Source organism: Patagioenas fasciata, chromosome 4 (assembly GCF_037038585.1).
Source record: "Patagioenas fasciata isolate bPatFas1 chromosome 4, bPatFas1.hap1, whole genome shotgun sequence".
Taxonomy (NCBI): Eukaryota; Metazoa; Chordata; class Aves; order Columbiformes; family Columbidae; genus Patagioenas; species Patagioenas fasciata.
The window spans coordinates 17,453,274-17,480,404 of NC_092523.1; the positions used below are offsets into that span (position 1 = coordinate 17,453,274).

Here is a 27,131-nt window from a genome sequence, read left to right on the forward strand (position 1 = left end):
GCCGGGAGGGACGGGCGAGGGGCGGGCGCGCGCGCCCGGCCGGAGGTGGCGCGGGCGAGGGAAAGGCAGGACCTGCCGCTGCCTCCCCGGGAGGAAAAGTCCCGGTGCCCCTGCCCAACCCCAGCCTGGCACCGAGGGCTCTTATGGTGCCGCCGCCTCAGGAAATCCCCCGCCCGCGGATCCCCCGGGTCCCGAGCGCCTGGGGCTGGCTCGGAGCGAAAGCCGGCAGCGATATGCCGGTGCTGGGCGGGCACCCACTGTGCCTGCTGCGGGCAAAAGCGGCTGCACGGCGCTCTGCCACCCGGGAACACTGCCGGGGTTAATTAATTAGTGGTTATACAGATGCCTGCAGGTCTTGAGTAACAGTAACCATAGAACCGCAAACAATTACGTGAGGTTTTCTTTAGCGCTGCCTGATCGCACCTGTAGCTTGAATTACGTTCCTGAGCGCTTGGGCTGCAAGGGGCTGCGTGCGGCCCGGTGTACCTGCAAGATTCGTGACATCCCGGCACCGTGACACATCTGTTTTGTCCCTTAGTCCCCAGGCTCAGAGACGGAAGGGCCCCGAGGCGCAGGGCCGGTGCTGGCAGCGGTGACATTCAAAGGCCGGTGGGAGCAGGCGCCGAGAGAAAGCAGCTCAGACGCCGGCAGAATCCTGATGCAAATTCCGTGTTTTTAATGCTTTGTACCTTGCACACAGCTCTTTACCCACGCTTTCAATAATCTAAAAAAAAAAAAAAAAAAAAAAAAGATTCTGCTCCAAATTTTGTTCCCATGCTGTTACAGTAAGGAACTTGATGTTATCTGAGCAGGACAATTAAACCTCCGATGAAACATTAGTCAGGCAATAGATATAGGATTACTTTCTGCAGAAACAAGGATCACCACACTACAGTGTAATGAAGCTGCTACTTGCAACCATTCAGGATGCTGTCGCAGCAAAATATATTTTTGGACTTGATTTTTAACCGTGCAGATTAATTTCTGGAGCTTCAAAATACAATATGTATTTTGAAATGCTTGCTATTCATTTGTGGATTTTGGAACATGCAAGGAAATGGGAACCATGTCTGATTGCTGCAGAGAGGCCTTGCAGATGACTCCTTGAAACCAGTAAGATGCCTGGCTGTTTTAAAAAGACCTTATTTGCCTTGGCTTCTCTAATAAGTTTTGCATCTTTTATCTTGATTGTTGTTGCAATGGGGACCCCGAGGTGGATGACTGGAAAGATCCTTTGCAAAACAGGAGCTGATTTGGTCAATGCCACAGATCCGGAACTGGTCAAGTTCATTGGAGAAATTTACTACGGACTCTTTCGGGGTGGCAAAATCCGTCAGTGTGGGTTGGGCGGGAGGCGTTCCAAATTCACAAGTAAGTAAAATTTTGGTTGGATCTTTAGTCTTATGTCTAGTTCAACTTCAAAAGCACTATATTCTTTTTGTTTACAGAACTTATAGAATGCAAATGATTATTATTAAATTAATATTTGTGGCTGACTTGTGATCTTTATGGTTTGGGATCAGAGTGTGAATGTAAGATCTCTGTCATTTCAGGCTAGCTTTTTTCTTCCAGGTATGTTCTATAATCCTGGAATCAAGAGATGACAAAAATCCCTCGGACTAGATTGAGGCTTTCCTTTGAGTCTTGTGAAGGGAGTGAAAGTATTTTGGAGATGACCCTGTAAATTGCACTTTCCCCTGAACTGATTCTTTCCCATGCCAAGTGTTGCTCTGCCATCTCTGTTCTTGTCTTTTGTGTCAAACTCCTCACTTTTTTTTCCTTTAGGAAGTAGAGATTTATTTAGCTGGCCACATTTCTGTATTTCTCTAGCGGTCCTAAAGTAGATGTCTGCCATAGCAGATGCCTCTAGCTTTATTAACATGTTGAAGAATTTTTTTACCTTCCTTTCTGGTAACTTTGGAAAGACAAAAAATGCTGAACTCCTAAAAGATGTAGAAACTCTTATAAATTTCCTCCTTTTAACTTAAAATATTTTCCTGAGGTCTCAAAAGCACTCAGATGTTGATCTATACTTTGGATGATTTCAAGTTTTCACACATCCTGTGCTGTAGTGGGAATTATATGCATTGAAGATATTTAGTTCAGTGTGCAGATCCACTGCACTTAAACCAATACAAGTTGAAGCTGCCGCAGTCTCACCCTCTCCCTGGCCCACAGCAATGTTGTCCTGCCCCATCCTTTGCAATGGCTCTGGTCGTGGTGGTGAGGTAGTTCAGGAAGTTAAGCTGGCCATAAAATTAACCTAAAATAAAAAAGTTGTTTCCCATAGGATTGTAGCTGACTACACAACTGTGTAAGCACCACTATAAAAACTCTAAGGAAGACGGGACTGTGTGACTTCACAGGGAATGGGGAACCAGAGCAACCTCAACTTAGATCAACATGACCAGTTCTTAAGCTGTGATGAATTCAGACTAGTTGCTTTCACAATAGCCAAGTCTTGCTCAAGCTCTGATTGCAGCTGCAACTTTATGACACAGACACAATTGTCATGCTCAAATCCTTTGTCTAGTGAGTACAAATGGCTGGCAGACAAGCCATCGAGTCAAAGTTCTCCCAGATCTGCTCTGCTTCTCTTCAGGACATTCAGAAATACAGTCCCAGTACTTTCACTCTATCCTGTCAGAGAGAATAAGGAAAAAAGTAGACAATACCCTTTAAATCTCTTTACAGCTTTCCGGACTCTTTAATAAACTTTCTGATTAATTGCTGTGTAACCTGAGAGGAAGGCCTAATATTCCACCATCACTCCAGACTGCATCAATAAATATTTGCAGGACATGATCGTATACTCCTTAGATGAACTGTCAAGGTTTAAGGCAAGGCAGCAACAAAAAACTCTTGCTGAAGCTAGTAAGAATTCTCTCTGTTAGAACGGCAAAATTGGGTCATTAAGAGCAGTGGGCACAACCATGCATTTAGGTAAACAAGTGTCCTGGAGATTTTCCCTTTTAAATATTTTAATAGCTCTGTCAGGTTTGATAGTTTCACAATATTAGTTTCAAAATGGTGTAATGATAGTACACAAAGCTGTTAAATACTTTTGCACAACGGTCAGTAGGACTTTTGGGGGTTCTGGGTCTGACTTTTTTTGCTTTGATTGTCCTCCTTAATCTCCAAGCATTCTGAACTTATTGAGGATCAAGACATAGGAGACTTTTCTTGGGGAATGTGTTAGCACAGATGGACTGCACAGGCAGCACAGAGCAAGACAGAAAAGCTAGCACCTCATACGCTGCAGTGCTGCAGTAGCTCTGACGCTCTGGAATTCTGAATTGGAATAATATATAGTTATTAGTGCATGGCCTTTCGCTGCGCTAACATTCACTAAAGTAGGCTTCCAGCTGGCACACTCTTTTTTAACTGGGACAGTGGTAGCATGATTCGATTGCCATAATGGTTGTCCAGTGCCACTTTAGGCTCCTCAGGGTGCATCATCTGGCCTCTCGATGTGTCCCATACTTAGTATGGCATGTATGTTACACCCATGTGGTTGTTATGGTAGTCTTAGGGCATCTAAATTGCCATAAGATGCTTATGTTTTGACAACTGCATCAAGCCCTAAGAACCAGCTGTGGAAGCCAGGCATTTTGCCTGTGCATAGCAAACATAGCCGGAATGTGTCAGGAGCCTTCCTGGCAATATCCTTCCTGAGTTCTGCGTACTAAGCCAGGCTCACTGGTCATGTCTTTGGGACTTGGCTGACAGCCTCAGCAAAGAGGCAAGAGAATGTTTACAACCATCCTATAAACTCTGCTCGTTTGTAAGCAAATTAAATTTCATGTGCCTTGTTGTTACACTACCACTTATTTTAGAATAAAACATGCTGTTTTAGTTGGAAGGGACCTACAACGATATTCTAGTCCAACTGCCTGACCAATTGAGGGCTGAGCAAAAGTTAAATATGTGATTAAGGGCATTGATCAAATCCTCTTAAACACGGACAGGCTTGAGGCTATGAACACCTCTCTAGGAAGCCTATACCAGTGTTTGACCACCCTCTCAGCAAAGAAATGCTTCCTCATGTCCAGTCTAAACCTCCTCTGGTCCAGCTGCGCCACACGTTCTATCACCGGATACCAGGCAGATCAGCACCTCTCTCTCCACGTACCCTCCTCAGGAAGTTGTAGAGAGCAATGAGGTCACCACGCAGCCTCACTTTCTCCAAATAGACAAGCCCCAGTCCTCAGCTGCTCCTCACAGGAGCTTCATCAGCTTTGTTTCCCTCCTCTGGACACATTTGAGTATCTGAACATCCTTCTTCAATTGTTGGATGGGGTTTGCCCCGTTGGCTGCCAGAGTACACACTGCTGGCTCCTATGGAGCTGCTGCCCACCAGCACCCCAGATCCCTTTCTGCAGGGCTGCTCTCCAGCCACTCCTCTCCCAGTTTATATTTGCGCCCAGCAGTGCTCTGTCCTAAGTGCAGAATCCAGCATTTGGACTTGTTACATTTCATCCCATTAATCATGGCCCAGTGCTCCAATCTATCTAGGTCCCCCTGCAAGGCCTCTGGTCCCTCAAGAGTGTCAACAGCACCTCCCAGTTTGGTATCATCAGCAGACTTGTTAATGGTGCATTCGATTCTCGCATCCAGATCATTGATAAATACATTGAACAGGACTAGCCCTAGAACATTGCTGGTGACTAGATGCTAGCCAGATACAGCCCCATTCATTACAACCCTCTGAGTTCTGCCCTTCAGCCAGTTAAGAAAGCAAGCTAGTTTCTGCCTTCCCATGGCTTGTATGTACTGCTGATTCTCATTTACCTCCCTCCTTTCTTCTTGTTGGAGTCTCTTCTCCCATGTATACCACACCCAACTACAATCCCAGAACAAGCTACTGAAAAGGTAGAACTGTCAAATCATTAATTTTTGTATAGAATTTGTACAGTATGAAGTTTTCTCCTTAATCTACTAGAATTCTGTCATGTCATGATGACCGAATTGTACACCTGATATTCACTGTGACATGTACCAATTATTGCTGTCTATTTTTTATGTGGCTTGTTTGGATTTTTTTCAGTTATACAACATAGGAAGCAATCCATTTATTTATTCATAACATAACATAACATAACATAACATAACATAACATAACATAACATAACATACTTTCTTTTAGTAACTTTTTAGTAATTAGCCAGTTAGTTCTTCAAAATGTGTATGAGTGTGCAGTGCTATATTACCTGAAGGGCTCTTCTTGATCAGCTTATATTTTCGGGTTCTTCTCAATCAGCTTCTCTCTTTCATGTCAGTCAGCATTTCACCTACAATTCCCTGCTTAGATTTCTCTGTTGCTAAAGGGCTGCAGGATAAACTAAATACTCAGGTGCTCCACACTTCCCTGCTCCTTGCCAGTTTGGCCCTCCAACGGAGTACCTCTGTCTGTGAGGACAAAAACAAGAGAGGTCCCATTCTTTAGAGACAGGTGAGCAACAGGCTGCTGAGTGAGCTCATGCCTACAGCAAAACCTGTGAGCACTTTACCTAAAGCCCACCCAACTGCAATACTTCACAAGCTTCCTACAGATGTGAGAAAACGCTGCCAGATACACAGAAGAGCATAAGGGGGCATAAACGCTAGATGAGACACCAAGAAGGGAATCTGAAAGTGGAAACCTGTGGGACTAGGAAGCATGAAATCAGAGTAGATCTTGCTGGAGCCAGTATTAGAGAGAGGAAGAGAGAGAAAGAAGAATAACATGAGCAAATAAACACAGAAAGGAGTGATAACTATTTAAGGCAGCAAGGGACTATCAGACTTCAAAGGGATGAGATTAAGGGTATGGGACAGGAATAGGAAGCACAAGGAAAGGAGTTTGGGATGGAGAGCAGATGTGAAAAAAAGATAGAAAAGAATGCAGCAGATGATGCAACAGCAGAGATAAAGACATTAACACAACCTGATGAATAGAACAGGATTTAAGTCTGAATCCTTATTTACAGACCCTGTGTAAAGGACTATTCCTCTAGTAGAAAACACCTGTTTTGTCTGATGTAGTGACAAATCATGAACTAACATGTAACTACCTGAACTGATGACCTCTGTAAAGAATAGTCTTGTTTAAGTATAATTGAAGTTTATAGCACCAGCACAGCATGATGTTTACTGTTGTCAAGAAAAAATACACACTGAATAGATGATTTTTTTTCTTGCCAGTTTTCCCACACATGGTGAAAAAGCTGAATACAGGCCTGCATGTGACGATTATAATGTTCCTCTGTGTGGCCATTTGCTTTTCTCTGGTCAGTTTTGGATTCTGCATACTTAACGCAATAAAAGTTCCTTACCGGGCTATTAAAGGTCCAGCAGGAATATGCCTTTGGAACTTCCTTGCAGGTAAAACCATTTACACATATTTTACACCAGTCCCATGCATATAAAATGCTTAAAGTTCCTTCTCTTGCCTTACTAAATATCTCAATTTAAATACTTGTGAATAAAATGAAGTTAGTGGTGAAATCTCATCTGTCAAACCTGAACTGTCAGGTGGCATCTCAGCTTATTGTGTCTAGTCTCAGCTTTTCACAGGAGCTGTGAAAGCCAGCCTATAGGCTTTATATCACGGATAAAATGACTTTGGTATGATGTTTGGCCATACAATTAAAACAAAGCATTTTTAAGGTGTTTAAGCCATGTCTAGGTCTGTATAATGCTCTCTGTTGTATTTAATAAGCCTTCTGAAGCACAACCAAAAAATGTCTGTCTTGTTTTGACAACAATGGTGAATACTTCTTTCATTTTGTTGCAGGTGGATTTATAGCACTTGCAGTCACCAGCTTTATGGCTGCTGTGAAACTTCATCACCTCACAGAAAGAATTGCCAATTTTCGGGAAAATGTCTTTCAATTTGTTATCCTAGAAGAACGGTTTGAAGACTGTTTTTGGCTTTGTGTGGCAAGTGCCACAACACATGCAGTAAATATGCTGCTAATAGCCATTAGTGGGATTAATTTCCCTAAAATTAAGACTAAAACAGAGGAAGCAAATGTTACAGCAGAAGATATCATGTACTAACAATCTACACACAATCACTTTGGCCAAGTGAACTGTCATGATAGAAGCAGCTTCTTGGCTCTTCAGCTTTTGATTTGGATGGATGATTTTGGTATAAACATGAGTAAAGATGTCAGTCTACAATACCAGCAATTAACATATGTGGGAAAGTGGGAAAATCCAATGCTACAAATATCATTATTCTCAAAAGTGACCAATATCTGCAGTGAATAGATGCTGTTGGCAGTATTTAGAAAATTTGTATTTTGAGATAATTTAGAAAACAAAGTTGAAACAAGATTTCATCAAGTGTCTTCTTTGCTTAGAAATAAAATACGTACATCACAAATCTCTGATACCATAACGGTATTTCAAAACAGAAATAATGGTTTACCAATTACCTTCACAGAATTATCTGGAAAATGCTGAGAGGGCCATATAAGATATGTTTGATGATGTTATACTGCATTGAAAAAGAAAACATAATCTGTGAAGCTAAAGTTAAGGGGAAGCACAGGCTAAGTACGTGTAAAATATATTTATAACAGAAATTATCAAACCCCACAAAGTAAAGAAGTGAGAAAAGTAAAGTTTGTGGGATGCTAGTAGACTATGAAAAAAATTATTAGCTGCAATGTGAAGGTTTCATTGCAGTTTCTGGAAGTAAAGGAAACAGGATCTAAGTAGTAGTGCTTTTAGATAACCTAGAAAATAATAATGACAGATTAATTGTCTTCAGAACCCTGTCAATTCTTATGTCTATGTGAAATCAAGTCAATCAAGTAAAATCAAGTGATGTATGACGAAACAGTATTAAAATGAATAAAAATGGTTAAAAGGATGGTGCGATACCCAGTACACGGACAGGCAGCGAACCAGCCCAGCTTGTGAAGGTGCCTTAGATGGTAGCTGCACAGAACTGCCCAGAAAACCATCCACAGAGGCCTCTGTGGTACCACCACCTGCACCTCCCAGAAAATTCTGAGCGTCTCTGAAGCAGAAAACCTTGAACTGCAGTATAATTACACAAGTAGAAAATTAAATCTTTGCCATTTGTATTTTTTCTATGAACATATAATTTAGAAGTAGATGTTGTACAGAAAGAATTATACTGCAACACATAACTTAGCTTTTACTAAATATAATTCTCTTTATGAAGGGAAAAGGAAGCAGATTTTAAAATCTTTTATATAGACCAATTGCTTCAGAAATGCTTTTCAGTAGTACTAGTAGGCATGTATTACAACACGTTTTTCATACTGCTTATGAACTTCTCAGTGCCCCCCAAATTTCACCCAAAAATTGTTATTGAGCAAGAGCCATAGGACTACTTAAGGAGAAAATTAAAGACTTGTTGGACTGGATTTCTGGATAGATCACAGTAGCTCTGAAAGAACCATTAGAGTACACTGTACAAATAAAGAGGGATAGCTGGGCTGATCAGCTTTTCAATTTCTTGTTTTGAGTCTATTCAACAATGATGCATACTCTGCAGTATTAGGCCCCAAAGATCTCTCACAGCAGAAGTATGAGGTATTATTGTGGGATACTGTAGTTACATGTCTTGAATAATCAAACAACAGTATCACCCAATGACTGTTTTGTGAATTGTGAGAAAATAGTATTTTCAGTTCGCTTTAGAGTGAACAGAAGTATTACCATGGATGAATTAAAATGAACAAAACAGATACAAGGCTAAACTAAGTTTTCAGTTGCACAGGTTGTCTCAGTTTAAGCACTATTAAGACACACCTATGTGACAACGCATAGAATAGTTGCCCAGGAAATTCTGTCTAGAAGGAAAAGGTTAAATGCAACCACACATAATTAAGATGTACAATTACACAGTACACCTTAAGGTTAACAACAGGTAAGTCTATCACTTAGACCATTTCAGCATTCCCTTGCACATCATAAAATACGTCAAAAAATGTGAAACTTGATAGAAGTGTGATCTACTTTATTTACACATTGTCATTGTAGTTATACTTTACCTCGTGTATCCAATCATATGCATGCTCAACATGTGGAAATGAAGACTTATTTGGGAGTACTTTTTCTTTGGAAGCTTTGAAATCCCAAATGAGAACATTTATGGGCAATATCTGCACAGAACTTTGAAGAGGTTATGGGTCAAATCCTGTCTTTCCATAAAATTGAAGACAACTTCATATATCCTGAAAATACCCACTTAATTTGTACATGCGGAATATATAAAAGCTCCATGCAGGATGCAGAGAAGCATTCTTCAAAGATCTAGGAAATTATTCATTGTATCTAAGAGCCTTTCAAAAATAAATTAAGCTAAAAACTAATTTCTACTTTGATTCTTTATTATGATTTAATGTTAAAAATGTAATTTTACAGGATAAATCAAAATGGATTCAGTTTCCCTCAGTGATCATTTCTGAGTGCTGCTGTCCTTAATAAGACATGTTATTTCTGTCTGTACCACTTAATGGAAAAAATGGTGAGGTGGGAACTGCAATATACAGTTACAGGAGAACAGGCCCAGCTTTCCTTCATCATGTTCTGCTGATGTAACAATGTAAGTGCAGTTACAGATGTACGGAAAAACAAATTGTTATACACAGTGTTGTAAGGTGTCAGAGTATCACACATAAAAGAAAATTACTTACCATTCATGTTTTATAATTCGGGGAGGAGGGGGGGGGCGCGAGGAGTGGGGAAAGAGGCGAAAAGGAACAACAAATAATCTGGGTCACTTGACATTAAAATCCAGTACATGATCAGTGCCACTGAAACTCTGGCTCTTCATACTGATGATTCAATGAATGTCAGCAAACTCCAAACAGTTGTTTTCCATACAGCGATTTTGCTAAAACAGCATAGATCTACTTCTGACATTACACTGATGACCCGGTACTCTGGTGTGAATTTTCCTGATCTTTTATTTTCATTTACCACCATTTTATTTTATTTTATTTTATTTTTTTATTATTTCACTCTGGGATTGTTACTGCTCTTTCTTAGAACCTAATCAAGTCTTCCTAGACAGACATGGTGATATTGTACAAGAAAACCACCATGCTACATGGAAAATAATGTAAATATGTTGCCTTTGTATTTGCAATAAATTTTATTTTTCCATATATCATTTATATTTTAATATTAAAAATGCACATTAAATGTACTGTATACATAGCAGGACTGTTTTAAAGTCTGTGCTAAGCCCTCAAAAGAAGTTGTTTCATCCTCAGCAGCACAAGCGAGTCCTTTATTGAGAGCACAGAATCATTTTAGTTGGAAGAGACCCTCAGGATCATCGAGTCCAACCATAACCTAACCTAACTCTAGCACTAAACCATGTCCCTAAGAACCTCATCTAAACACCTTTTAAACACCTCCAGGGATGGTGACTCCACCACTTCCCTGGGCAGCCTGTTCCAATGCCTGACAACCCTTTCCGTGAAGAATTTTTTCCTAATATCCAATCTAAACCTCCCCTGGTGCAACTCAACACCATTTCTTCTTGTCCTGTCACTTGCTACTTGAGAGAAGAGACCAACGCCCCTCATGCTACAACCTCGTTTCAGGTAGTTGTAGACAGCGATGAGGTCTCCTCTCAGCCTCCTTTTCTTCAGGTCAAACAGCCCCAGCTTCCTCAGCTGCTCCTCATCACACTTGTGCTCCAGGCCCCTCACCAGCTTCATTGCCTCCTCTGCACTCTCTCTGGTACCTCAATGTCCTTCTTATGATGAGGGGCCCAAAACTGAACACAGGATTCACAGTGGCGCCTCACCATTGTCTAATACAGTGGCACAATCACTTCTCTAGTCCTGCTGGCCACACTATTCCTGATACAAGCCAGGATGCTGTTGGCCTTTTTGGCCATCTGGGCACACTGCTGGCTCATGGTCAACTGGCTGTCAACACCCCCAGAACCCCTTTGCCAGACAGCTTTCCAGCACACAACGAGAGGGCAAAACTTTGCTGTGAAACCGCCTCGTCCCCAATTCCTCGCGACACAAAGTCTCACACACGCGTCAATAACCAAACGCCCCCTCCCGGTCCCCAACACACCGGCTGCGAACAGACCCCGCCCTCCGCCCCTCCCCGCTCCGCGGGCACCGCCATGCGCGGCGCCGGCTGATGAGGCCACAGCGCGCCGGGGTTAGTAGTGGTACGCGCCGGTTTGCGCGCCTCCTGTCCCGCCTCCACTGCTCCTGCCATGCTGCTGGCCTGGGTGCGGGGGGTGGCTGCGCGCCGCCTCTGCCGGGATGTCCCGCTGGCCTGCAGCTGCTCGGCGCAGCGGCCCTCGCCGCGGGGCTACAGCCGCGGGGCGGGCGGGAAGGTGAGGGGGCGGCGTGAGGCGGCCGGCGGGGCCGCAGGGAAGCCCCTTCCTCAGGCTCGGCCTCGCGGCTCACGGCTGAGCGTGCCCGGCGACAGCTCCGGGCTGCCCCTGTGTCCCCCAGCTCCACCTGGGTTCACCTCGCAGCCCTGCGGCGGCGGGGTGGGCGCCGTGCCCGCGGCGGGGCCGCCGGGAGGCTGCGCCTAGGAGACATTGCCTGTCAGGGCACTGCCCCGGGTCCGCAGCTCCCTGTGCTCCGCCTGGACGTACATCTGCATTTGGCGGGGGAGGGGGGAAGGGGACTGGGGGAAAGAAAAAAGCTCTTTTGTACTTAAAATAATAGATTGACAGGTTTTATCTCTACATATTAGGCAAAATGGTTATAACTTCAGTTATACTGTATCTAATGTCTTTTTCGCCATTCTAAGTAGTTGTAGTAGTTTATCCTGGTTTACCCAAGTGTTGCTTTGTGCGTCACATTAAATACATAAATGGAGATGAATGCATGCAGTAGTAGCTATGGTTCGAGCAGTGAGCTTGTTGTCTTTCACATGAGTCTCTACTTTTTGCGGTGTTTACATTAATGCACATCCTTTTTTAGGGTCTTGTTCTGGGAATCTACTCAAGTGAAAAAGATGAAGATGCTGCCATGTTCACTAGTGCAGGAGATGCTTTTGATAGACTTGTGTCTGGAAAGCTGAGAGAACTTCTGTCTCTGTAAGTGTATGATAAGCTTCTGAAATGGATTAAAGTACCTACAAACACCAACAAGAATGATCTTTTTACCATTATTAGTATTTGTATCCATATAACTTCTCAGGCTGCACTTTGGAGGGGAACTCCTGTGGAAGGACCGAGCACTGAGGAAACATGCAAAATGTTCATGGGAGCTGCCCTTTTCTGTAAATCAGCTCTGAGCCACGTGTCCCCGTACAGTGTTGAGGAGCACTGCGTGGCTGTGGAGTGGATTTAGTACTGTAAGATTTATCACCAATAAGGAATTCTTTATTGAAAGAATCTTTTTGTGTCCTAGATGTGGGCCACCTTTGAAGAAAGGCAAAACACGTGTATTCCATGGTTTGCATCAGGTATGAACTGTGGATTTTCATGTGCATATTGATTATCGTGAGGTTTGCCCTTGCATCTTTTTGAGCTGAGGTCACTGCTGTGCTTGTATAAATGCTCTGCTCTTCTTCCCCACCTCTCAGCCCTCTCAACAAAAACGTGGTTCTTATTGAAACCTCCTGTTCTGTACTCCCCATGTTTCATGGCCTTTTACACAATCCTGTACTCCCTCCACTGTGCTGCAAATTGAGAATATGTAAACAAGTCTGCTCCAGAGGTGGTGTGCTCTGAATAGTTGCTTATTGAATGAGCTGAGGCACAACAGTTCTGGATCAGACTTCTACTGTGCCTCTCTGTTCAGGAGTGAGTGCATGAGCGTGTACGGATACGTGCAAAGACCTTCCAGACATGGCAGTTCTAACACAAGGTAGTCTCATCGTAGGCTTTATTCAGAGGTTTTAAAGTCATGTGGTTGAAACTTCTGAAAACAAAACGTAGGACTGTTCTTCAAGCAGGACTTTTGTTTGCACAGACATGATATACCACGAGGGTATGAGATGATTCATCTGCTTAAAGTTAGGCTTTTGTTGCCATTTGAGAAGTCCTCATACATCTGATGCACATACATGGAACACCTCTCTTATGAGCACAGGCTGCGAGAGTTGGGGTTATTCAGCCTGGAGAAGAGAAGACTCTGGGGAGACCTTATTGTAGCCTTTCAGTACTTAAAAGGGGCCTGTAAGAAAGATGGGGACAGACTTTTTAGCAGGGCCCATTGCGAAAGGACAAGAGGTAATGGCTTTAAACTAAAAGAGGGGAGGTTGAGACTAATTATAAGGAAAAAAAAATTTTATTGCAAGGGTGGTGAAACACTTTGCTCAGAGATGTGGTAGATGCCCCATCCCTGGAGACATTCAAGACCAGGCTGGATGGTGCTCTGAGCAACCTGATATAGTTGCAGAGGTCCCTGCTCATTGCAGGGGGGGTTGGATTAGATGAGCCAAACTCCTTTATGATTCTATGGAGCTGGCAAATATGGTACAATTTATGCCTTTTTGGAGTAGTAGCTAGAGGTTAGACAGACATGTAACTTGGCACTAGGTGTCCCTGTATATGTAGCTGAATCTTACATTAGGGCTAGTGAATATTGCCTACCATATATAAATTCCTGTGCGGTGACACTGGACTCAGCAGAAAGGCTCTCAGAAGCTTCATGGAACTTGAGTCCACTGAAGTTCCCATTGTTCCAGTTCTGCATACAGGATGAACTGAGCAGCAAATCTCTGCAAGAGAAGGCAGTAAAATTTGGCCATACACCTCTTCTAAATAAATAACTAAAAAAAGTTAACTTCGATCACTGGTCTGCTGGAAAGATAAAACTAGTTTCAGCATCTTGTGGACTGGAAGACTTCGTGGTCTAGCAGTTTTAAAGCTGGTTGCTAGAATCTGACAGAGCAGCTATTCGTGATGGAAGGGAAAGCCTGAGATTAACTCTTCTTCAGAACAGTGGGAAATTTGTTTACATATGTAACCTTGAGTTTTATACAAAATTGACTTAAGACTTAAAATACCCCTTTAATCTTTGTTATTCTCTCTTTTAGCTTTCTGCTTGCAGCTTTCAAGGCAAGCATTTAGTCTGCTGTGCTACATTGCTTTCCTGAGTTCTGGAGCTGTGTACCTCTGCGCAGCTTTGGTTTCTTACCTGGCAAATGATGCCAGCTCAACTCCTCAGCTGAGCTAATGACTCAGCCTTTGAAGTGATTTTACTTCCTTGAATGTAGTACTGTGCCAAAAAAAGTTATACTTCTCCAGCTCAGTTCTGGCCTTTTTTGCAGCTGGAAAGCTGGATCTGCTTTCAAAGAACTCTTAGCCTTGCCTTTAGAAGTACCAAGTTTGCTGTGTTGAGCATAATGCCATATCTGCTGCAATGCACATAATTAACTGGACAAGAGAACAACTGGTTGCATGCCTGTGACAAATGATTAGGAGTGCAAGATAGCGGCACCATACTGGCATTCTTAACATAGAAATGTGCTTAAGGTAGAGGAAGTAATGAATGTATTTTTATGCTGTGCTTGGTTTGATTTGGAGAGTAAGGGCTTTTTAGCAACTGTTTGCTGTGGCTGTAACAACGAGGAAAGTGAATCCATATTTGTGTTGGCTTCATCTAGGACTTTCCGAGTGTGGTTGTAGTTGGGTTGGGTAAGAAGGATGCTGGAGTAAATGACCACGAAAACTGGAATGAAGACAAAGAAAATATTCGTGCAGCTGTAGCAGGTTAACTATTTTTAAATTTTCTTACACATTTTGCTATAAAACTATTGCAATGGTGTGGCATGTTCCACACTTTGGAAGACCAAGTCGAGATGTAATGTGGTTTTGAAAAGCAAAACCTATTGTATGGTTTAGTAAATGCATTTATGTGTCACTAATATTCATGAAGTTTTTCCTTAGCAAGGAAGGAGTTATAGGGCATGTAAATCAATCTACAGACAGGTAACTCCAGTTTTTTATAGCAAACGATTTTCCTAAACAGTGTGATATTGAGAAGGCAGTTGTTTAATTACTACTGTTTCGAAGCCTGAGAGCATCACCGATTCACTTAATGCTCACACTGTACTTAAGTATGCACATATATTTACTTTTGCTACTTAGTTTGTAACTGATATATTTGTCTTATAAACTGGTATCTTTCACAACATCAGTAGTATGATTCAGTATGTTATCTGTCATAGGCAGAGGAGGCCTCTCTATCTTCATTAAAGATAACTGTGGCATCTAAGTGTGTATAAAACAAGAATAAAAAGAGTTTTCACCAGAGTTTCTAATCTGAGACTAGAGGTCAGTCATACATAAATGACAGCTGTATGTCCAAAGTGCTAGTCTGTGTTGTCTCAACAGCTGCCAAAACATTGTTAAATTATTTGGGTACAAAGCAGAATTAATGGAATGTATACATTTGTTTGTTTATAAAACTGTGTATAAACTCATTTGGAAGAAAAGAGCAGCCATATATTCTTAGCAAAAAACTAAATTACAGCAAGTTTCTGATACCTGTAGATAGTCATAATCCATAGCACTCCAAAATGATGGAGGTTTTTCTTTAATACAGAATGAGCTTAAAGGAATCATAGCAACTGTGGGCTTTCCTTTATATTCTTGTGGAATGTCATAATCATTACAATTTATCAAGTGATATTTTTAGTAAAAATTTGTCAGCATATGTTCATTAGCATTTTAAATTATTCTACTGCATGATCTTTTTAATTTATTTACTTGTAAACTCTCAGATATCTTGAATTAAAATTATTTTTTCCTTGAAATTATCATCTCGGAGAGCGGTTTTGCTGTTCTATGCAATACTCGGCCTACTAGTTCTGTACTGTATTTTTCAGTTGGTTGTAGACAAATCCAAGACCTGGAGATCCCTTTTGTTGAAGTAGACCCCTGTGGAGATGCTCAAGCAGCTGCGGAAGGTGCTGTCCTCGGACTGCATGAATATAATGAGTTGAAGCAAAAAAAGAAACCTGTAATTACTCCTCAGCTTCATGGAAGGTGATGTCAAAAGGAAAGCTTGCCTATTTATATATCTGTTTATTTATGTATAAAACTGTGTGCATGGTTGTGCATGAGAAAAACATAAAACTGAAAGAACAGGGCTAGCAGCAGTATCCCTGTTAACTACTCCTTTGAGTTTCCTGAAGTATTTTATGTCTTGAGTACATTTCAGTGTTTGCTCCATATGCTTCGTTAGTATGCCATGTTCTGAGGTTAAGGGTCAATAAGTGCTGCTTCATAGAAAAGAAGGCCCAGGATAAAACTAAAAAATTACTTGAAGCATAGTTGTGACATTAAAAGATGTTTGTTGGTATTGCATGCCAAAACTGTGGAGGTATTTCAAACTCCACAAATGGATAAATCCTTTTCAGAATCAGGAGACACTAACTGACACCAGACTGTGCCGTGATGGGTATGTTTTACGTAGTTCATTTGTTACATTTTCATTCACAGAATATGATGCAAGAAGAGAAGCTTGGGTGCTTCTGTCCTCTAAACAGACATCACTGTTACTTGAGAACAGAAAGTAATATTAGAGCTCTTGGTTCCAGAACAAAGTTTTATTAATCCCCTTTTACTCTATTAGAGGGGACTTTGGACCTTCCATATAGGACATTCTGTCACACAGAGGAGAGGTATTTTCCATATGTACTTTATACAGGAACAAGTCTTTCCTTATGAGGAAGTTAGTGAAATAAAATAAGAACATCTCAATTTAAGCATATCTTGACAAGCTATGTGCAACACTCTTCCCATTTGGTAAAACAGTGAATATTAAATATTTATTAATAAGTATTAATAAATATTAAATATTTCCTGAAAACATAGATGGTCCTCTGACCACTTATGGCACTGGAAGTAATTTTTGTATATAATAATTTAGGTTGGAAAGGACTTCTGGAGGTCATCTAGTCTCTGTTAAACTTCAGGGTGTTCCCTTTGGTGCCTTCCTCCAGCTTGTCAAGGCCTTGTCAATGGCGGCCCTGCCCTCCCCATTTCAGCTGCTCCCCACAATGTGATTGCTGTCCATGATCTTCTGAGGGTACATTTCATAGTCCAAGTTGTTGATAAAGGTATCAGCCTCAGTATCAACCCTTGAGGAACACAAGTAACTAACTGCCAGCTAGACCATTCGACTGAGCCCAACAGTTCTTCCAGTTTTTCACCCGTTTTATTGTCTACCCTTCCAGTTCATGTTTTTTTCAATCTGTCTGCAAGGATTCTGTGTGAAAACCTTGCTAAAGCAAAGATAAATGGCATCCACTGTGCCAGCACTCTCATAATAAAATTCGGTCAAGTTGGTCAGGCATGATTTGCCCCAAATAAATCTATGATGACATTTCCCAGTGACATCTTGTCCATCTACCTGGAGATGACTACAAGGTGACTTTTAAAGGATTAATCTAGGGTAACTGGTTTGAAGTTCCCTATATCCTTGCCATTCTTAGAGGTGAGGACTCTCCAATCATCAGGAAATACATTCAGTTACCATGACATTTAAAACTGAAAGAAACCAGCCTTGCAATGATACTGGCCACCTTCCTCAGCACCCTCAGATATATCTTGCCTGCTACCAAGGACTTGTATATGTCCAGCTTCTTTAAGCAGCCCTAAGTCTATCTTCCTCTGCCATGGGTATCTTTCTTCCCCAAACTCTGTTACTAAGCACAAAGAACTGGAGAATCTGGAAGAAGAGCTTAATAGTTATTAAGACTGGTGCAAAGGAGGCATTGAGAACTTCAGTATTCCCAGTGTTCCCTAGATTGCCTGCCCCATTTAGCAATGGGACAGCATTATTTCTGTCGTGCCTTTTGCTGGTGATGTACCTGCTGAAGTCCTCTTGTTGCCTTTTCCACTTCTTGTCAGTTTCATTGTGAGCTGAGATTTGGCTTCTTAATTCCATCCCTCCATATCCAGGCAATGTTTCTATATTCCTCCTGGATTTCTTCTTCACTCTGTTGCTCTTTTAAGAGGCAAAATCCAGCTTAATGCCCTGCTTTGTGGTATCTTTTAAGGCAAATAAGTATTTTCATTCTGTCTCAGTAAAATGAAAGGTTTTATACTGGTAGTGCTGCAAAGTAACCAAGAGACACTGCCATTTCTTATGCAGGCAGCTCTTCAAATGTTTACTCTGTCATTCATTAGTGAAATGCCTTGAGTGCACTGTGAAATGAGGTCCAGATTCTACTCTTACCGCATAATCATATTTCAGTAAAGTGAGAAACAGAATTGGAGCTGTATATGGTAAATAAAAACTTTTGGGGCTGTTACAATTAATGTGATTACAAATTTGGGAAGGGATATTAAACCTTGTGATTAAGGATTTAAGCCAATCTCTGACTAGTAAGGATTAGGACAAGACCTAATGCATTAGACAGATAATTTTATATCTCTTTGCTCTAGGATTCATCTAGCTTTCTGTGAAACATTCAGTGCTGACCAGTAACAGCAATGAGCTACTAGACTAGATGAACTTTGGATATCATCCTAAATTCCTCGTAATAAGATTACTGTGGCATTCTTAATGGCCCCAAATTAATGATACTGCATTTTCAAACAGGAGAGAACAGATAGGTGCTGACAACATATTTCTTTTGCAAATATTTATGATCCTGATTATTGTGTGGTGTTGTTTAGTGCTGAAAGAGAAGCCTGGCAAAAAGGTGTTATCTACGCTGAGGGTCAGAACCTCGCTCGGTACCTTATGGAGGCTCCAGCTAATTATATAACTCCAATCAAATTTGCTGAACATATTGAACAGAAGCTCAGGAATTTCAGCACTGTGAAGGTCCATATAAGGTAAATTCCCTTGAATCAGTCAAATAAGCAATGTGCTCTCATTTTCATTCTGCCACTTCAAATGACAAAAGCAGGGGAAGTGTTTGACAAAAGGGTGTGAGAAGTGCCCAGACTGCAAGCTACTCTCTGTATTAGAAGGTGAGTTTCCAGTTAGCAGAGTAAGCAAGATACTATTAGTCATGCAGTCAATTACTGCTTAATTGACATGTGTTGTGAAAGACGAAGCCTGGTGAAGACTCAGTGAATGAAGGGCAAATATGAAGAACCTTTTTTCTAATACTTTTTTTTCCAAGTGGATTAATTTATACATACCTTTGTGTTTTTTTGTTCAGATGTGGTAATTAAACATCCTGTATTTATTGCTGGGGCTTTTTTTAAACTTTTAAAAACGTTGAGATGGAGTTGTAAAAGCCCTTGCAGTTTCATTTGCTGAGCTAATGCTTCTTGCCTTGGTTTTTCTAGTTTACTGCACTTCAGCGGAAACAGGCAAACCGGTTGTGTAAGTGTTGGAAGCTGTTTTCTTGAAAAGCAAAAGTTGAGGGAGATCAGCTTTGCCTTTAGTTAATCATCTTGATAGCAGAAAGCTGAACTGTAACCTGCTGCAGTGTTGTTATTCCATGTGCGTTCAGAGACTACAGCCTGATGGGCAAGTGAAGGTTTAATGCCTCCGATGCAGAAAGGATAAACTGGTTGTTGTTTGTTTTGTTGCTGTTGTTTAAACAAGACAAAACAAAAAACAAGCACCAGCTTTGAAGCATTATTTTTCTGTTTCTCAAAAAAAAGTAATAATGGCTGGATCTAAATGACAGTTTCCAAAATAACTAACTAATATGGAACTAATAGTTTGTGTACAAACATTCAAGAATTGTGATCTCCTAAAAACAGACAAACAACATCACCTTAGTCAAAGTGTCCAATTACCAAAATAAAAAATGATTTCTATTACAGACCGGAGTCTTGGATAGCGACCCAACAGATGGGAGCATTCCTGAGTGTAGCGAAGGGTTCGGCTGAACCTCCCGTCTTTTTGGAGATGAACTATTCAGGTGGTGCTAATACAAATGACTCCCCGCTGGTATTTGTAGGAAAAGGAGTGACATTTGACAGGTATGTGTGCTAATATTTTAATGACTAAGGGGGAAAATGCCTTTCTGCTATTCATGTGCAATGGGAAGATGCTTTTTCTTTGCTCAGCAAAGACAAGCTTGAGTGGTTGGACAAAGTAGGAATTGATAAACACTTGTAAGAGGAAAATGGAAATTTGGGGCGGGGGGAAGAAAACAAGGAACTTGCTATTTTTTCTGGTTTTGACCTGGATGAAGAATTTACATGTTTAGAATTGCAGTCTGTCACAGGATATCTAGATCATGCTTAAAGACAAAACAATTCATTCTTTGCAGTAGTTCCTTATAACTGCTTTTCATGTCACATAACTACTGAAGAATTTATCAGTCTTTTCCCCTTCCACATGCTGACTTTACCAGGTGTACTGTTTTGTTCTTGTTTTGTGCTCTTTTGCTGTTATGAAGACCATTGAGTTAGTCTGCTGCAGATTGCCTGGATTTTTATGGCATCCTAATTACAATGAAATAATTTTATATTTTATTTGAAATGAAAACACAGGTATCTTGCTTTCAGTATGCTTGTTAGGCCATTGCAGGAATATTTGAAAACACATTTACTGATACTTGGTGCTAAAGCATTCTGATGGAGAGAATATTTTCAGTGTATTCAACTTTGAGCTTCTACATGTTGGGTGATATCTGTTCTGTTTATTCCAGTGGGGGCATTTCACTGAAGCCATCATCAGGTATGGATGCGATGAGAGCAGATATGGGAGGGGCAGCAACTGTGTGTTCAGCCATTGTGACAGCAGCAGCTTTAAATCTACCTCTTAACATAATTGGTAAGTGTGTTTTTGTAAGAATCCAAAAATCTGTACAAGATTTCTTTTTGACAAAGTCATTTTCTAGTATCAGCACTGGTGATGGCCTTACAGAAATGCCACAGACTCTTGCAGACTTACGTGTCTCAAGTTCTCTTCCATTCTTACTTGCTTATCAAAAATTACTAGCTTTGCTTGAACAAAATGTTTCAATACAGAATTTTGAAGGCATGATTTTTAGATCTCAGGTCAGAAGGGATTGTTAGTAAACTTATTTTCAACATTTTTTTCAGAAGTTCTGATCCTTCATTACAAGAAGGAATGTGTTTATCTGTAAAAGCAAGTAAAAATGAGTTAGCTGAGCTACCTCCAGGAGTGTTTGCCACAGCTGAACAGGCAGAGGGATCAGCATTTGTTTCCTTTGCTGAATATCTCAGGAAACACCTAAAATAAACAAAAAACCACCCCAATCTGCTGATACTATTTTTAAGTATGAGCAATGCTTATATTTTTTTCTGCAAAAATGTTGCACAGCTAAAATTTAAATGAGCTGATTCAGGAACTGTGGCAAAATGAGTTACTGATGACATGTAATCCATTCTAGGATGAGTTTTATGTTTGAGAACCTTTCAGGAATCTAATATTTTAGTCACTTTTATGCTTCAACCAGTAGAGGGCAGCGAAACCCACATCCTCACCACATTCCTTGCTTCCAAGTGCAATGGGAAGGACTCCTCAGTGGTGCAAAGTCCGTGTACTTAATTCGGCTGAAAAGTGGTGGTCCAGAGTTCACTTATTCCTTGTGCCAGGAGCAGTTTTTCCCTAGGAATGGTGGAGTGCCTTTCATCCCATTATCGCCTTTATAGTTGGAGATTTGACACTGAATTTCTTTTTTGTTGATCTCTATTTGTCCTTCTTGTGGCTGGAGGTCTATGGTGAGTCCTTGGACCCCTCTTGACATTACACAATATTTATTTGCAATTAGCAGAGCTTGACTGGCTCAGAGTGTTAATTTGAGAAGCTTTTAATTTCAGAGAGAAATAAATCCCTTTACATGTGACTAATTATTCATATATGGAAGACATAAGATTATATTTATTGGTCCTCTGATCATGTCTGGGCATAAAGCAGGAATAAATCCCAGTGGTAAAATGGTGTAGGTGAGAGAATGTGGTGGTGGTAAAACATGCAGAGAAATTTCCCCAGGAAAATTTGATTTTGAACATAAATTCAAGATGAGACTAGTACTGTTTTCTTAAGAAGGTGCTTGGGTTTTTTCTAAGTGTTTTGCCTACATATTTTCTGAGATAAAAACTAGTAATGCACTTTTCTTTTTCTCTCTGAGGCTTGGCACCCCTCTGTGAAAATATGCCCAGTGGGAAGGCAAACAAGCCTGGGGATGTAGTTAGAGCCAAGAATGGAAAAACAATACAGGTAGGCATGTGAAACTTGGATTTTGAGTACTTTCCATGAACTGGTTTAATCAATCAAGTTATATGACCACAGTCAGAGTGTGTGTCTGAAAAGACCTTTACAAAGATAGGCAATGTAAATGTATTGTTTTTAAAAATTTTAAGAAGCATGTTGTTAATTAGAATTTGCCATCATAGGGTTCTTTCAAATATAAATATAGATTGAAGGGATTAGACATGTTTTATAAGTTGCTAGGAAAACTGAGAAGTATGGTAATTTACTGAACTAACAGAAATTCTTGGGTTTAGCACAAGAGGTTGTTACAGTGCTCATAAATATAGGTTCTCAGTCAGGATGAATAACATATGAGCTGCTTCCAGCAGACCCTTCAGGACACTTCCGGGCTCTCTAGAGTAACACATGGGAGTACGAGCTTCCTGCTGACATAACCAAGATCTTTACCCTGCCAAGCTGCTCTGAGCAATCAGAACTGAGTCATAGGGGCTGGCTGTTCAAAGGAGCTTGCCAAACACGTACCCAAAATACATATTTCAGATTGAATCCAAACTGTTCCATACTCATCTAATAGATTAAATGGTACTTCAAGTCATTGTGCTGTAGACCACTGATTTCATGCAGAAGTAGATGGCTTAATCAATATTTATTTCTGTCTGCATTTCTGTTATTCTTCTGCCTTTCACTTGCTGAACTTTTCAGGTCCTTGAGGTTCTCCTCCCAAAACTGAGTCGCCCTCTGCTTTGAGGGAACAGACTGGGCACATGTTCCCCCACCAAGAAATTTGCAAGGAAGTGCTAATAGCTCAGAGCACATCATTCAATTAATCATGCAGAATTTATCATTAATTTTCCCTGAAAGGGACCAAAAGGGTTATTAATTTCTTTTAGAGGGAAAAGTTTCAACATCCAAAGAAAGCAGTATAACCAGGAACTGTTTCTTGCTATGCATCTGTGCTTCTTTGTGGTACCCTCTCCTCCATGGCAGTTTCCGTGGGCTAGATTGCTGTGCTTGCCCAGAAACAGCCCCTGGGATTCCTGGGCTTTGCTGGGAGTGGTCACCAGTCCCCTGCGCTCCACTGGCCACCTCTCCAGCCTCCAGGCTCTCTCCAGAGGAGCCAGCAGCACAGAGCCCCAGCATGCACAAGAGTTCACTTGAGTTCAGCTACAGACATGCTTTCATTTCATGAATGTAACTGTATATCAATACTATATTTTCAATACTTTTTTTTTTAGTCTGTTTTGAGTAAATTTGGATTACCTGAAGTTCTAGGGCCTGTGACAGTGGATTCACAATCTCACAGCTATCTAAAATAATATGTAGGAAATAAGTCTGTGAAAGGGATATTTTCAGTAGTTAATCTGTTTTTACTAATTTTGCACCTGAAGGTAGATAACACAGATGCAGAAGGAAGACTGCTGTTAGCTGATGCTCTCTGTTATGCCCACAATTTTAATCCAAGGGCTATTGTGAATGCTGCAACATTAACAGGTAAGCAATCTCCCTTCCCAGCTCATTTTGCAAGTCAGTTCTTTGTTGCTCTCATTAGTTGGGCTATGGATTAGTTGCACTGTGTATATCAAGCCAAACTGAATTTGAAAGCAGCTGAGATGATTTTTAGATGTAGGACAGGAGCTAGCACAGTTTATGCTGTAACAACTTCTATAGCCACCCTATCTCTAGGGCTGGGGAGGGTGTTGGGATGCAGGGTGCACGCTCAGCCATGGAGATGGAGCTGGGCTGGCCCAGTTGAGCTGGAACTAAGCGTGGGAAAATCTACACAGACTTGGATATTTCTGTGCAATGTTTCCGAGCATCCCCATTTCTGAGCTAAGCGCTCCCAGCTCTCGGGGCTGTGTGATGCAGAGATACTGGTGTGGCTGTGGAAGAATCCTGCCAGGTGCGTATGGCACGGGCCATGCTGGAGCCAAAATATCTTCTTTGTGAACGGCTTCCTGAGTGCTCGAGCTCTGGCCAAGCCAGCACCAGTTCTTCCAGTACTGGTGTAGCTCAGGTCAATGATTCTAGATAACAGGAGAGTCATTATCATCTTCCCAATAATTCATTTGACTGAAGTATCTCCTATGTGCAGTTTGCATACTTTCAGGCATAATAAAATGTGCTTTAATTGTTTAATCTCTACAGTTGTATATGAATGAGGTTATAATTTTAAATTGAAAACCAGCATTGTGTCTGTATCTCGCGAACTGCAGTAACAAGCTGTCATGGGTGAAGTGACTGTAGCTGACATGAGCAAAACACAGAATAATAGTTCTGACAGGAGTCCGCTGTGTAGCTTAATGAATATGCTAAGCAAAATAATTACATTTCCAAATATTCTCTACTAGTGCTTTAAATTATGTTCCACCATTTCAATAGGCAGAAGGGAAGCTGATTGTATGATCATTGGCTTGTATAAAAGCATTCCCATATAAAGGGCATGATAGAAGGAGTTTACTCCCACTATACAGGGTATTGCAAAAAGATGGACCCAATTTCAAAGCAGTATATGTATTTCACAATGGCAACATGTTACAATTACACAGAAATTTACAAACGGTTTAATGAGTTATCAAGTTTTAGTAACATTTTTAATAAATGCTCTATGTTCCTTCCACCTGCTGTACGGCCAACACTGAGACAACATTTCGAATTGGGTCCATCTTTTTGAAACGCCCTCTAGATTATTCTGTGTTTGGCACCAAGCGGGAAGGAGGAAAGCTCCTGTGAAAATTTCTTTGACATATCATTTTGTTAAACTACATTTTTTAAAAAAATCTCACTGAGAATTGTGCTTTGGCATTAAAGAAGCAGTTTTGTGGCATCAAATAAATAAATATGTATGAAATCCCTCTGGTTTAGGCATGGCTTAGTATTTTGATACGGATTATTTCACTAAAAGTTAATTCATATATGCTGTGCAAAAAATCTATGCAAGCGAAATGCCCAAAAGGGAAAGTATCATCTCAAAAATTGTAGAAGTCTATACATTGGAAAAAGCCCACTCATTTTCTGTAAGTAAACAATAGATTTTAGATTTTTTAATTTTTCTTTTGATAAGACACTTATTGCTGAATACATTACATTAGAAATATTGCTAAGAAACATCATGCTGAAAACCAAAAATATAGTTTCATGAGATACAGAATATAGGTTTTATGAATTATTGTCCTATTAGATTATATAAATGTTTTCACAAGTTCCAACTTTTACAAATGTAAGTGCACTAAAATATTTACGTTTTGCAGACTTTAGAAATTACTGATAATGGGAATTAAAGAAGGAAAGTTCTGTGAGGATTCAGGATGCAGAGGAACAGCTCGGGTCCCCTTTCCCGTTGTTGTATAACCCTGTGTTTCTGTAGGTGCCATGGATGTGGCATTGGGGTCTGCTGCGACTGGAGTGTTCACAAACTCCTCTTGGCTTTGGAATCACCTTTATGAGGTAGAACATCTGCCTTATCATTGAATCAACAATCATTCAGTAATAGCTGTTCTTATTAAAAAGTTAATGCATTACAGAAAGTCTTTATGCAAATCTAAAAGGTATATTATTACATTTTGAAACCTTGTAGGAATGGCTTTAGTACTCTACTTGAAAATTAAATGATTTTGACTATTAATGACTAGCTCTTTAATGAGGTTTAATATACAGCAAACAGCATGCACGTCATCTCAAGGATCTGCATCTTCTGATAACTTAGTGCATATGCATAAGCTCTGGACTACTGACAGTAATTCATTCCTGTTAAAGAGATAATTGAACTTGCTTAAAAGCACTAAGAAATTCGGAGACCTTCTGAGTGTCTGAAGTGTGGTGGTTAAAGGAGGTCTCTGAATGGAAGGATTCGTGGTGTTAGGAAAAATTGGGGAGCAAAAAAAAAAAAGCCTTTTGACTCACACTAAAGTACCTAAAAAGCAGGATTCACTATTTTGTTTTGCGGTGTATTTCCAAATACCTAATATTATACTGGGCTGAAGATTTTTTTTAGATTGAGCAAAGCTAAGCAAAAATAAGCATGCATGATACTGGGGCTTACAAATGCAGTTTAAAAAGAAAAACGACTGTTTCTTTTTCAGGCCAGCATTGTGACAGGAGACAGAGTTTGGCGAATGCCTCTTTTTGAACATTACACAAAACAAGTAACAGACTGTCCTCTTGCAGATCTGAGTAACATTGGCAAGTACAGCAGGTAAGATGCACCAACACCCTTCATGTGGCCCTTTCTGACAGTGTATTTGCTTAATGTTTGCGCTGTTGGTGTTGCTTTAGAAACAGTACAATTTTTCTCTTCCCGCAGGGCTGGAGGAGCGTGCACAGCTGCTGCGTTCCTGAAGGAGTTTGTGACTGCCACGCACTGGGCTCATTTGGATATAGCTGGTGTGATGTCGAATAAAGATGAGGTGCCATATCTTCGCAAAGGCATGGCAGGGCGGCCTACAAGAACACTAGTAGAGTTTGCGGCTCGATTAAGTCAAGACAGTCGTAATAACAAATAAGATACTTATTCTAAAATCATGCACTCTGCCTTAAGAAACGTATTATTCATATATGAATGTCCCCAGTGGATCTTCACTATGGCAATGAACTACAGATGCATTTTATAAATAACTGCTTGGGTAAGAATATCTCACTTTTGAGACTTGTCATCCCATATTATGCAGTTTGAAATAATATTCCGTTTGACCTATTGAGATATTTGTACCAAAACATGATGATGGAAAGCATCTCATTTTATATATAAAGTAAGCAAAATTATTGCAATAACAATAAATCTCTTCTTTGTGCCTGTGTTTTGATTGGGAAAGAATTAACAAAAGATGGAGGTCATGGCTGTGCCTCTGTTTTGGGTGAATTGTAGGTGGTGTGATAGGCAACTTGCAAAGTTGTTTATAAAAATGATACTCAAAGTGCTGTTGGTGTGTGTTGAGGTAGAAATGATGCACTGTCAGTGTTCAGGCTGTTGCAGTTGGTGTGATTAACATGGCTTCAGCCCTAAATTATGTACTAAATCTTGAACAAGTGCTGACAAGAGTGTAACTGTTTTACAAAAACCAGTGACTG

The 27,131-nt window shown here is 40.7% G+C and overlaps 2 protein-coding genes across 2 annotated transcripts; both read left to right on the top strand.

The window, feature by feature from the left end:
- The first annotated feature begins 741 nt into the window (after positions 1-741).
- On the top strand, positions 742-9,298 carry CLRN2 (clarin 2). Its single transcript, XM_065837866.2, has 3 exons — positions 742-1,371; positions 6,184-6,363; positions 6,776-9,298. Exons 1-3 carry the CDS (start codon positions 1,119-1,121, stop codon positions 7,039-7,041), a joined length of 699 nt encoding a protein of 232 aa, XP_065693938.1. The 5' UTR covers positions 742-1,118; the 3' UTR covers positions 7,042-9,298.
- A 1,870-nt stretch (positions 9,299-11,168) lies between these two features.
- On the top strand, positions 11,169-26,841 carry LAP3 (leucine aminopeptidase 3). The gene is made up of 13 exons (XM_065837825.2): positions 11,169-11,335; positions 11,934-12,049; positions 12,366-12,420; positions 14,569-14,674; positions 15,793-15,952; positions 18,593-18,754; positions 19,703-19,861; positions 20,536-20,660; positions 21,985-22,073; positions 23,456-23,558; positions 25,432-25,511; positions 26,147-26,259; positions 26,368-26,841. Exons 1-13 carry the CDS (start codon positions 11,213-11,215, stop codon positions 26,564-26,566), a joined length of 1,590 nt encoding a protein of 529 aa, XP_065693897.1. The 5' UTR covers positions 11,169-11,212; the 3' UTR covers positions 26,567-26,841.
- The last annotated feature ends 290 nt before the right edge of the window (positions 26,842-27,131 follow it).